This window comes from Solanum tuberosum, unplaced genomic scaffold (genome assembly GCF_000226075.1).
Source record: "Solanum tuberosum cultivar DM 1-3 516 R44 unplaced genomic scaffold, SolTub_3.0 scf00594, whole genome shotgun sequence".
Taxonomy (NCBI): Eukaryota; Viridiplantae; Streptophyta; class Magnoliopsida; order Solanales; family Solanaceae; genus Solanum; species Solanum tuberosum.
In genome coordinates this window covers 120153-133203 of record NW_006239510.1, presented here as the reverse complement: position 1 = coordinate 133203, position 13051 = coordinate 120153, and the positions used below count along the sequence as shown (strand labels likewise).

At 36.2% G+C, this 13051-nt stretch overlaps 1 protein-coding gene across 1 annotated transcript; it reads right to left on the bottom strand.

Moving 5' to 3' along the window:
- Positions 1 to 321: 321 nt before the first annotated feature.
- LOC102599364 (mitogen-activated protein kinase homolog NTF4-like) lies at positions 322 to 11539 on the bottom strand. The gene is given in 6 exon segments (NM_001288392.1): positions 322 to 728; positions 6924 to 7104; positions 7609 to 7941; positions 10350 to 10487; positions 10994 to 11123; positions 11264 to 11539. Coding segments are annotated over 6 exon segments (1191 nt in total). The 5' UTR covers positions 11497 to 11539; the 3' UTR covers positions 322 to 552.
- Between the last annotated feature and the right edge of the window lie 1512 nt (positions 11540 to 13051).

The following is a 13051-nucleotide window of genomic DNA, read 5'->3' as shown; positions in this document are numbered from 1 at the left end:
GTTATAAACTAGTCGAAGTTCTGGCCACCGGAGGTGGTCTGACTAGGGTAGCTGTAGATGTGAAATGGGAGCTGATTTGTTGGGATGTAGACTATGGCGATGGAAATTGAATGGTGGCTGATCAGTGGTGGAATTTGTTGGGGTGGGTAGTTTTGAGTGGTAATTGATAAATAGATATTTGTGGTAGAATTGGTTGGGGAGGCATTTTTATGGTTCAACACTAGTTGTCTCTAAGGTTGCATAAAGTATAAAATCAAATGAAACAAAAGCAAGTTGGCAATGAAATAAGAATATCAATGACAATAGAATCTGACACAGATATTGTCCACCAGAATTTTTCATTTCAGTCTAAATAAAACAGAAACGATACAAACGATCCACCCCATAAGATACATCAAACTCTCCATACACAAGTCAGCTTCATAACTAAGTGTTTGCATAAGAAACTCATCCATGTTCCCGGACGGAATGCACACATATATACATGGGGGGATAAATTGTCAGTTACACATAACATGTAGATCAAACCTGCAACAATCTGTCAGCGATTATTCACATGCGCTGGTATTCAGGATTAAATGCAATAGACTCCCTGTAAATCAGCTCCTTCATCTGTTCCTCTGTAAGGGCATGTTGTTCAAAGTCGAAATTAAAAGGAGTCATGCAAATGGGCTCGTCACTGATATCATGAAGCGATGCTAGGTAAGGATGTGCAAGTGCGTCTTCAACTGAAAAGAACAGAGTACCGAAAAGGGATCAGTATTTGGACCAATTAGATATATAAGCATTAAAGAGAAGGCCATCTAATTGCAGCAGGGCAGCAGTTTGTAAGCATGGAAAGAAATAATTACTATTAACCAATGAAAAGAGCTAAACACTGAATATACTAGGAAAATGTGTTATTCAAACTCCTACACATCATTTGAAAGCAATACCAGTATATTAAGTACAATTTCAATTCATAAAGGCCGAGAAATCAACTCAGTATCCACTATCCACTAAAGAAGTGGTGGTAGCACTTCTCCTACGAAGCTTTAGCATTTACACTCTTATATAGCCCAAAACTATTTTAAGTTTTGCGCATACTTTTTTTTTTTTGTATGTTTGATCAAGTTTTCCTTCAAACTATGTTAAGCGCAGCCTTGCACAGAGAAGTTGCAACTCATGACAAACTCAACTATTTTCTATAGGATGCAGGGAGATGCAAATGATACAAATAAGTATATTGGAAACACCAAAATCTAAAAGTAACCTTTTAGAGAGAATTTTAGAAATATGCTTAATGAGTCCATCTCTTAACTGCTGCCGGTCTCCAATCTGCTAAGCCCCAAACTTCTACCCTCATATTACATACTAAGGGTGACGATACTAGAGGAATAGGAAGACGCATCTAATTGACGTCTATTATTTCTTAACTTGTGTATAGTTTCTCTTTTACTTGCTTTCTTTTTTCAACACTGTATTCTTGAATTAGAAAGTTATTATTTGGTATCAGAACTCAGATTAGTTTTTTTTTTTTTTTACATTAACCCTGTCTAGGATTTGATTTTCTATATCAGAAAAATTTCAAAAAATCTAAAATCCCAAAATAGAAAAACCATGCACGTCCTTTATTCTTCACTATTCTTTTTGTTATTGGTTTAAACCTCTCTGAAACTTGCTGAAATTCTATTGTGAGTTCTATCAAGTAAATAGATAGTTTGTCTCTATTTTGAGTTGATATCTTACAGTTGGCCACTGAAAGATACAATTTGAGCAACTGTTGAAAATCCACCATTCTTGGAAGCTCAACGATCTGTTTTTTTAAAGGTAACGGTCAAAAACACATGAACTCTCAGTTTTTCGCAAATTTCAATCCCCAACTACTTGTTCCCTATACCTACCTAATCCTATATATGTATTAAAACCTAAGTTGCACGGATTCTTCACTTCTGATGCCGCACCCATGTCGATTCTCCAAAAATTACATTTTTGAAGAGTCTGAGCTACATAGATTAAAACAAACCTAGATGAAATGTTGATGGTGTGTGGTACACTCCTTTTATGTTAAAAAAGGGTGTCATGTGGCACTCTATATTTCCACCTATGCAGAAATAGGTTAATAACTTAAGGGAGGTCATCTGTAAGAATCAAAATTGGGTCTCTTCCTTCTCCGACCATGGTTCCTCTGTGGTTCGTGCCTCTAAACCTTTCTCCCCGCCTTGTTTTTTCCCATTAAGCTCAAATTTCATCTTAACTTCCAGGTTAGTTACTGATTTTGTAAAAAAAGGAGCTAGGGTTCTTCTCGTCTCAGAATATTGACTGATTTTTGTACATAAGTTTAGGATTCCTTGGGTCACAGGATGCAACAAATAATATATTATAAAAATGCTCCCTAGCATGAGTTCCTAGGCAGGGCTTCTTAGGGCCCCTCTGGGACTTTCCAGTGGTATTTGACCACCAGAACCCATCCTCTAATGGAGAATTGTATTTATTTCAGGCTGGGGGATAAATTATATGATATAACCGAGACAAAATCCTCTAACGGAACTTGGTTCGACTTGGTGGAGAATCAAAGCTCCACATGCGAAGGATGACACTTAGTTAGGTAGCTTCGTTATGGTAAGTCAAGAGGCTGCGAGAGGCATCAGACACAAGGGGGAAAGCTTTTAAATCATGGAGAGGCAGAGATCTGGTAACCTATTCTCACTTCTCCTTTAAGTTCAATAAATATGGTAGATTCATACATATGATTGCAGTAAATGGTTCATCAAGATCAGTAATAATTCTGCCTGAGAACAGCTTAAATGAGGGGTTGTTGGGGCTTGCAACAAAAATTGAAGGCTTCATAAATGGTCCAAATACACAGCTTGCATTAAATGCCAAAGAGACTATACATTCAAATATACAGAAGAGGAAAATAACTATAAAGAAGCAATACACAGAAACATATGGGCCCAAAAGGAACAAGAGACACAGCAGGAGGTAAACTCTCTTGATTCCTGCAAATCCAAAGGCAGAAATGAACCCCTAAGCAGATGCCTAGTGGGTTATTTCCAGAGTATGATGAGATCCCCACCCGTAACGATTTTAGGAGATGGGCACAACAGGCATGGAAATGGGTCCATAACCACCCAGTCTCGAAAGATCGCTGAACACATTCTGGGGGGAGATGGATGAGACAGCGGATGAGCTTGAAAGTCAAGTGGTGGTCTCCAACAACAGGGGCTTATCCATCCAGACAAAGTTTGACTGGTTCTGGATAAGAGCCCTTGGGCTCCCACTTCAGCTCTGATCGGAAAAGTGATGAAGAAAATAGGGGACCAGTGCGGTGGTTGGTTAGAGGCAGAAGAAGAAATGCTACTCAAAAACCATGGGCTCACATCAAGGTGAAGGGACCTCTCAAGGAAATCCCACGCTTTGTAGAGGTCGCCGATGGTGACATAGTGTTCTCTCTACCGATCTGGGTAGAAGCTCTGGCAAGATACAGAAAGTTCAATGATTACAAGCTCGACCATCGAGATGAGAGTGACAAGAGCCAGAAGGAGGTAGACAGTCAGGTTGGCACTCTGAAGGGAAAGAAACTACGAAAGAGGGAAAAGGAGGACTGGGAAATATCTGATGGATATTGAGGAGCTGGAGGTGGAAGGCACGTGGGATAGAAGCAGGGGGGGACATGTGGGAGCGGGTCCACATAGGTGGGGCCAATGGAGACTCCTAGCACTAGTGGACTTAAAATTATTCTGGCCAAAGACTTAGGCAGGCCAGGGGAGGCTGAAGGACAATATTGAGTTTTTTTTAAGCCCAAATCACCAAAGCCCTCAATAATTAAAACGGCTGAGCCTTCCATAGATAATATCCATACTCATCCAAAGAGCATGGGAAAAACCAGGATTTCCTCATCTTTGCTGATGAACAGGAGTCGATCAGAATCATAACAGAAAAGCAGAGAGAGAGGAAAGACTGATGCAGTGCATGGAAAGCCAAATTGTTCACGGAGAAAAGAACATAGTTGACAGTAGCTCCATGGAAATTCAACCTTGGTAACCCAAAGTAGATGATGAATTTTAATGACATAGAGCCACTACAAGTGGACGAATCGATCAGTGAGGAAGAAGTGAAGGAGAAAGCGACATTGTGGATACATTCAAATGTCATCAAATTAGGGAAAAAATTTGGTGCAGCTTTTGCAGGGTGTGAGGACATAGCATATGAACTTCTATTAAGGATCGATCAAAGGACGGGGATGGAACAAAACAAAAGGAGGAATGAGAAGTAGGATAATCTCACAGCAGTAATTCCTAAAAATATAGGAATTTGGCTTTTGATATGAAATTCAAAGAAGGGGAGCCAAGAACAAGAGGGAGAATCTCACACGAGGGTTTATCATGAAGATAATTTTTTTACCTTGGAATGTTAGAGGGTTAAATGGGGAGAGCAAAAGAGCTCTTGTAAGAAATCTGTTGCTTCAGTGGGGGTCTGACATTTATGTGTTGGTTGAAACTAAGCTAACAAGTAATGATTCAAATCTCTACCAACAAATCTGGAGCAACAGATGGTTGGGAGAAGTCCATTTTAGAGGCTAATGGAAGAAGTGGGGGATAGTAGTGCTATGGGACAAAAGAGTTTGGAAGGGGGAAATGATAGACAGTGGAGATCAAAAGAGGTATCATTGCTACTCACCTAATCTTTGTTGGTACCTTAAGTCGGTCGAGGTCATATTTTTAGTCTCGACCTTAATTTACATCTTATTTGATCATCCTAATATTTGCGAGGTTTAACATATATAGACTTTTGAGAAATCTACAATCATTTCTACATCTCCAGCCACCATTCCTAACTTCCCGTCATTCACGTCCAGCATCAAGCCCAAATGATTCACCTCCTATGCCAAACCCTGTGCCTACTGCAGACTTGTCTCCTCTTAATCAACCAATTTACTCCAAAAAAGGTATACAATTCGCTCGTAATACTAATTCCCATTATATCTTTTTTAAGTTATCATCGTCTGTCATCACCCCACTATGCCTTTGTATCATCTTTGTCTTCTGTTTCCATTCCAAAATCTATGGGTTAGGCATTTTCTCATCAAGGATGACGAAATATTTGTTTTACATGCAAGTGATACTTGGGAGCTTGTTCTCCTTTCTTCATAAATCTATTGTTGGTTGTAGTTGGGTTAATGCGGTCAAAGTTGGTTTGAACGACCAAGTCAATTGGTTAAGGCCCGCCTTGGTCCCAATGGGTATACTCAGATATTTAGGCTTGATTATAGTGATACTTTCTCTATTGTGGCTAAGAAATCTTTTTCAATCCATAGTTGTTGTCCTCCATCGGCCTCATTATCAGTTGGACATTAAGAATGATTTTCTCAAAGATGACCTTGAGAATGAAGTTTATATGGAGCAACCACCTGATTTTGTTGCTAGGGGAAGTCTAGTTGAGTTCTCTAGATGTGACGCTGTTAAGGGAAAGCAAGTTGGGGAAGGAGAGAATTTCCCAAGTTTCAAAGAGAAGAAGGAATAAAAGGAAGCCAAATAAAGAAAAGGGTTTGCCTTTGATTAAACAATCAACAAGATGAGTTTACATTGAACAGGAAACACAAATGGAGGAAGTACTCAAGGATAGGGTCAATTGCAATGAAGGGGGAACCAACTTACTTTCTTGGATTCTTTGTGAAGGCTCAAGAGGTCTAAAGTCATCAACTTGGCATACAATAGGGTTAAATGTTCCCATACTTTTTCAAGCTAAGATTGGTTTGTTTGATCGGTTAGTACTTATTCATGGCTCTTCCTAAGCCATGGAGGTATATTGCTTAATCTTCAACTCTAACGATAGCAACTTCGTAATGCTTAGTGATAACTCTTTGATGCTGCTCTTCAGAGCTAGTCTTGGGAACAATGTTCTTTAAAAGTAGGTGATGGTAGAAAGATTAGATTTTGGCAAAATTCATGGCTTGGCAACACCCCTCTTATGAACAGATTCCCTTTTCATTTTAGATATGCATCCAACCAACACTCCATATTAGCCGAACTTCAGCCACATCAAGGATGGCTCATTCCATTTAGAAGAAACCTCAATCATTGGGAAATTGATGATTTTTTGCTATTGATGAATCAGCAAAACCCTGTCCCTCCTCCGATCTCTCAACCTCATTCCATCATCTGGAAACACTCCCAAAATAGAATCCTCTCTACTGTTATGCAAACTTGACTAACCCCTCCCCAACCATGTCTCCTGGGCCTTGAAAGATTTCATAGAAGAATCTGGCTCCATATAAGATCAAACGTGTATCTTAGATCGTAGCCCATGGAAGATGTCTCACCATTGACAACCTTCAAATGAGAGACATCATTCATTGTAACCGATGCTATATTTGTGAAGAGGCGGCGGAAGAAGTCAATTGCCTCTTCTTACAAGCAAGTTTACCCAACAGATTTAGCATCTCTTTTTAAATCATTTGGGGCTTGAAATGGTGTATGCCAAAAAACATCGTGGACTCACAATTCTGCGGTCATTTGGTGGGCCGTATTGCGAGAGAGGAATGCTAGAGTTTTTGAAGACAAGAAGGGAAACATTATTAATTTTAAGCTTAAGAGTATAGCCTTGCTTAGTTTTTGGTTCAACAAAGCTCCGAATTATATTTTAGAGTCAGACATGATGGTTGAATTCTTTTAGCTCTTTACATACATTGTAAAATTCTCTTTCGGATGTACTTTTCATCCACGCTTCCTAAATGCTGTTTTTTTTTGCTACACATCAATAAAATACTTACTTGAAATAGATTCTGTTTTCCTTCATTGACGAGAAAAAAAAGAAGAAGAATTGATTCATCTCTTGCAAGAAAACAAGTGAACAATTGTACACTTTCAGGAAATAGTGTAAGATGCAGATAGAGAATTGATTAATGCAGCTAGGAGAAAAACTTGTATGGAATTTCGCACCTGTTATTCTCCTTCTGGGATCAAATGTCAACATTTTCTCGACAAGATCAATAGCAGCTGGGTTTACATGTGGGAACTTTTCAGTAAATGATTGTCGACGGTAAAGAGGAAGTTGTCGGATGTATCGTTTTGCATTCTCATTTAAAAACTCCATTTCAGCCTCTGAAGGAGTGCCAATCAACTGCATGAAGTTGCGGTCATCAGAATAATTTAAGTATTAATCACATCTATAAATTTGAGCATAACATAAGATACTAAAAGAGATTTGGGTCATTACTATGAAAAACTATATATTCATAATACAAAATAATCATGCATTGATCATCTTCTTAATAACTGGAGAGGAAAGACCGAAAGAGAGTGGCAGGTAAATTTGTTTTCCTTCTTAAAATTAAATACTACATATGTGCATAACAGTTGCTGAGAAGAAAACATAGTTGATCAGTTGTAATTCTTGACGTCTAGAGAAGCAGCGGTTCAAAAATAAAACTACACTCTGCCTAAGCCTTCTCTTTCAAGTTCCCTAGATCTACAACTTGATGTTTCTCTTTGCTTTTAAATGGATTTGCACAAAACAGCTAGTACAAAGAGGTGAAATAGGAAAAATGAGATAAAAGAACAAAAACTTAGTAAACTCATTTCTTTAGTATAAGGGGGGAAGGGGTAGATAGTGAACAATAGATACCTCCATAATAAGACGCAGCTGGTGTACATGATCTCTGCCAGGGAAGAGGGGTTTTCTGTCCATCAACTCCATGAAGATGCAACCCACTGACCATACATCAATTGCTGCAGTATAGTCGGACGAATTCAACAACAGCTCAGGTGGACGATACCATCTTGTCACGACATATTCGGTCATAAAGTCGGTTTCAGAAGTGACACGAGCTAGCCCAAAATCGCATATCTTCAAATCACAGTTGGCATTCAAGAGAAGATTGCTAGGCTTTAAGTCTCTGTGCAAAACATTTGCAGAATGTATGTATTTCAACCCACGGAGGATCTGATACAAGAAATACTGCACCCAAATGAAGAAGTATTTAGTTTTAGTCAGACAAATTTAGACACGATACTGCATTATAAACTCAACGGCAGTACACCCAGTGGAATCCCACAAATGGGGTCTGGAAATGCATTATAATTTAAGTAGCACAATATGCACTATTAATATTAGGGGTGTTCATGAAAAACAAAAAAATCAAATCAAATCGAAAATCAAACCAAACTGACATTATTATATTTGGTTTGGTTTGGTTTCCAATTATAGAAAACTAACAATATTTTTTTGGTTTTGCATTTTTTTAAAAACCCGAACCAAATAACTTTTTATACAAGTTGTTTTTTTTTCTTTTGATGAAGAAACTTTTTATACAAGTTGTATAGACATATTCACGGTGTTTGTTCAAGTTTTTTATTCTTCTATAGTGAAGTTGTGAAGTAAAAGAGAAAATAAGAGAGAACTCAACTTAATTATTCCCTCAAGCTATTGGGTTTAAATAGTTATGTTTACATGTTCTAAAAAGGAAAGGAAATTAATACCTAATCACAATAGGAGTAAATTAAGCTACCTACTATAATTATATTCTAAAATATTCAGACAGATTTTAATCCTCACTCTAAAGCCAGTGCATAAAAATAATATATACCAAGCGCTGATCATTTGACCACATAAACTTTGTGATGATGTCTCCGGAGAGTACCTTCTTTCTTCTTTCTGACAAAATGACAGTTAGTCTCTATGTGTTTGGACTTCTTCTAAAACATTGGATTTGATGCAATGTGACATGCAGGCTCACTATCGCACACAAGTTCCATTCTTTAATCTATCCAAATTAAAACTCCTTCAGTAGTTGTATTGATCGATGAGATATGCGGTAGAGTTAAGATAGACAAGATGCATGGAGACAGACCCTAGAGTCTAAAGGTTTTCAATAGAGGTAACATGAGGAGGAATAGGAGAGAAGTGATTAGACAGGACATGACACACATGACCCTAAATAGGAGAGCATGGAGATAGAGGATTAGGGCAAACGGTTAGTAGATAGTCAAGTGTTTTCTCCCTTCTCAATGGTAGTATGGAGCACCTTTCTGTTCCATCACCAATATTGCTATTATTATTATGCTAGCATTATCTTATTCATCAATTTTATTACTATTGTTGTTTCTTTACTTAGGTTATTCTACTATTTTTATTGTCAATACTTATCTTTCTTCACTATTCATCATAACATTCTACTTTGGCACTCCTTTCAAATTTGTCCTATAAAATGATTTTCTTAAGCCGAGGGTCTATTGGAACAGCCTCTCTACCCCACAAAGGTAGGGGTAAGGTCTACGTACACCCTCCCTCCCTAGTCCCCCACTTGTGGGATTATGCTGGTATGCTGTTGTTGCTAGCGTTAACATTCTTACGGAAAAATCTACTTGTCTCTAAATTTTTATCATGGACCTCATTGTGGGTAATTTCCTGAATTCCTCTAGCTCCTCTCCTAGGAATTTAATGTTATATCTTAAAGTTCAATAAATCTAACGAGGTTCAGTTATTTTAGAGGTTGAGAATTCTTCGTTGCATGTAAATTCCACAATGGTTTAGTTCTCTATAAAGAACTTAATATGAGTATGTAACTTACACTTGTATATTCAATTCTTAATAGGTCTCTAAGGTACTTTGGAAGATCTTACAAAGTTAATATACTCAACATTATAATCGTTCACCATGAGCTTCTCAACATAAATGAACAATCCATGGATTCGTTACCTTATTATTTGTTACTTTTCATTAAGTTGACAAATAACTTTATTCCACTGAGGCACACCTACCCTGCTACCCACAAAGTAAATTTTACGAAAAAAATATACATTTCTCTTGGGAAGTGCATAACAATTAACATCTCAGGCTAGTCAGAATTCTCAATCTAAAAGTTATCTCAAGCCAACTGTAAGCTACTTTAAGTTTTGTCCTTCCATGAGCATTATTTGGTGAAAAAAGAAGCCGAATGAGATTCCATAAGAGGAAAAAAGGGAAATGCTATCGCATATTACTTAGCAAACAAAAGTGCAACGTGTACAAGATAAAACATTTCCACTTCTCAGTAAGAAATTTCCATTTCCTATTCTTAAAACCTAGAAACCAATTTTCTGGCCACACGTTGCTCTGACTAAAATAAATCATTTAAATTGTCAACCTGCACTAACTCACACATGAAATTAGTTGCAGGCCAGTCAGAAGAATTCTTCCAAACAAGTGGTGTGGTTTAAAACAACTAAAAATGGTGAATATGACGTGAAACATGAGATTTTTTTTCCTCCATTCATTTTTTAACCAGAAAAAATAAAAGAAACAAGCTTTGAGAAACACATCGGGTACTCACACTTTAGTTGTGTTTTAAAATTGTTGTTTGAAGAAATAAATGTTATAATTCTAACCTGGCAGTGCTCCTCAGATAAACCCTGATTCGAGCGAATAATTTGATGGAGATCAGTATCCATAAGCTCATATGCAATATAAACATCATTAAAGGCTTCTCTCTGTGGTGGTGGAATTATATCTCTGATCGCAACAATCTACATTGACAGATGTCACATTAGCCAACAACAAAAACCTATAGACTCATTTTCCTTTCTAAATGGTCTTCTCAAATATCCTCAAAAAGTATCCACAAATATCTAGAAAACATATATATCCAACAAATAGATACAATTCCGACAGACAAATACAATTTGTCCTATATATATTAGACGAAAACAATTCCATACGTATATGCATGAACACCATTAAACATGTTCTGTACCATGGCATTAAACAAAAAAACAAACTATATGTCTTACCACTTTCAGAAAAGAAAACAAAATTATCAACGCCCTTCTCTCCGCAAAAAGTCAATGTAACATTCTGTTCTTATTAATTAAGTTAATACATTGAACTAACTAAATTCAAGCACGTGATTAAACTCAAGACCTACTCTTTCTACTATCCAGATTCATATGAAAAATAAACTAACACAGTTAAACATACTCAGATTAATTTAACCCCAAAACAATTTCAAAACTTGCTGAAACGACTCACTAACGTTTTCATGATCCATATGTCGAAGAAGCTTGATCTCTCTCAAAGTCCTCTTAGCATCAATCTTGTTATCAAAAGCATTAGCAATTTTCTTAATTGCTACATTTTCATTTGTCTCCGAATTCAAAGCAGAACTACACACAATCAATCAAATAAAAAAAAAGTCAAATTCATTAATCAACGAAAAAAAAACCCTAAAAGAATACGTTACAAGTAACAAAGGAAAGCATTTTTGAAATTGATAGAAAGTAATCAAAAGAAAAAAAAAACTCACCAAACGATTCCATAAGCACCTTTACCAATAGGCATAATAGGAGGTTTATACTTAGCAGTAACTTCAAAAATATTACCAAATATGTTGTATTGAATGAACCTGCCACCATGGCTTAACGTCGCCGGAATATTATCCATTCCGGGCAGCGGTTGCGGTGGTGGAGGTGGTTGCTGAACCGCAGGGGCAGCCACATCCGGCATCATCGTGTCCATTTGCGGAGCTGAAGCATCCATATTTTGGGGATAAATTTGTTTGAGAAAAATAGTAGAAATGAATCCTACAATCAAGGGTTAGTATTTGACTAATTGTAAATGGTGTGAATTTGTTTATATGTTGAGAAAGTAGAGTTGAAGAAAGTCAAACAAATCTCAATCAAAGATGACGAACACGTGGAATTACACTTTCCCCAATGATCTTTTTTTAGTAATTAATTTTTGCCTTTTTTTTTACTTGTTTTTATGAGTAAATTCCAACTTTGGTTTTTATGTACAATTATAATAAATATAATATGATCCAATTATTTCTATTTTTCAAAATATACTTAACTAATAAATATTGCATTCCTTCTTAACGGAATGTTATGTCACATTTAACTTCTTCTTTTTTATTAATACATTTATTAACTCATTTAACACAATCAAATTTTAATTAAAAAAATAATATAATGACACAATAATTTTATATATTAGCCGGAAAAAAATAATATTAGATCATTTCATTTCACTATTTTACATGGTGTGTGTACGTGTCAAATAGAAAGACGTTCGTAATAATAATTTTTGATAAAATACTTGTTCTTGTGACTTGATATTTTACTAAAAATAATAATAAATTGTTGCTAGCTTTAAGTTATATATTTCTTGAACTTTTCTATATTTTAAGGATTTTCTAGCTTGACGTTTATGTCATGGAGGAGAAGAAAAGAAAAAGGAGATAGAGTGTAGTAGATGAAAAAATGAAATACGTTGATTCGACATGTTTAATATATACACATGGTATTTGTGAAGGGAAAAGACTAGATTAAAAAATAAATTAAGATAAAAATCTTCATTATTAGAGTCGATAATATTTATATTATTAAATTATTCAAAAAAATATTTACAAGTAAGAGTTATCAAGTATCTTTAACATTATTAGAACCACCACTACTTATATTTCCTAATTCAAACGGTTTATTGTAATCGCCACAAACAGTCACAATTTTTTTTGATGATCGTTGTAAATTTCTTGTTTTAGCAGCAACTGCTAATAGTATCAAAAAATCAGTGCTAATTTTTTTTTCTCTAGTAAAGTCAGAATTGGAGCAAAAGTCAATTGCGCCTTTAATTTCTGATAGTTCTTCTCACAACCCTTAAATCACTGAAACTTGGTCATTTTCTATGTCAACCTGGTAAACAAGGCAACAATAGATGAGAGCCCCTCAACAGACCTTTTATAATAATTGGCTAAACTTACAAAGCTCCTAATATCTGTCAGAGTAGTAGGCTTAGGTCAGTTTTTCATAGCCTTAATTTTCTGAGAGTCTACCTGAATACCCTTGCTAGAAACAACATGCCTAAAAATTGCAACTGGTCTCAACCAAAATTCACATTTAGAGAACTTGCCAAATAATTGTCTTTCCTCGAGGGTCTTAAGAACAATCTTAAGGTGATTAATTAACATACTCTTCATCTCTATAGGAGTAAATGAGGATATCATTTATGAAAATGATAACGAACATATCAAGGTAATGTCTGAATACTTTGTTCACGAGGTTCATTAAAGTTGTAGGAGCATTGGTTAGTCCAA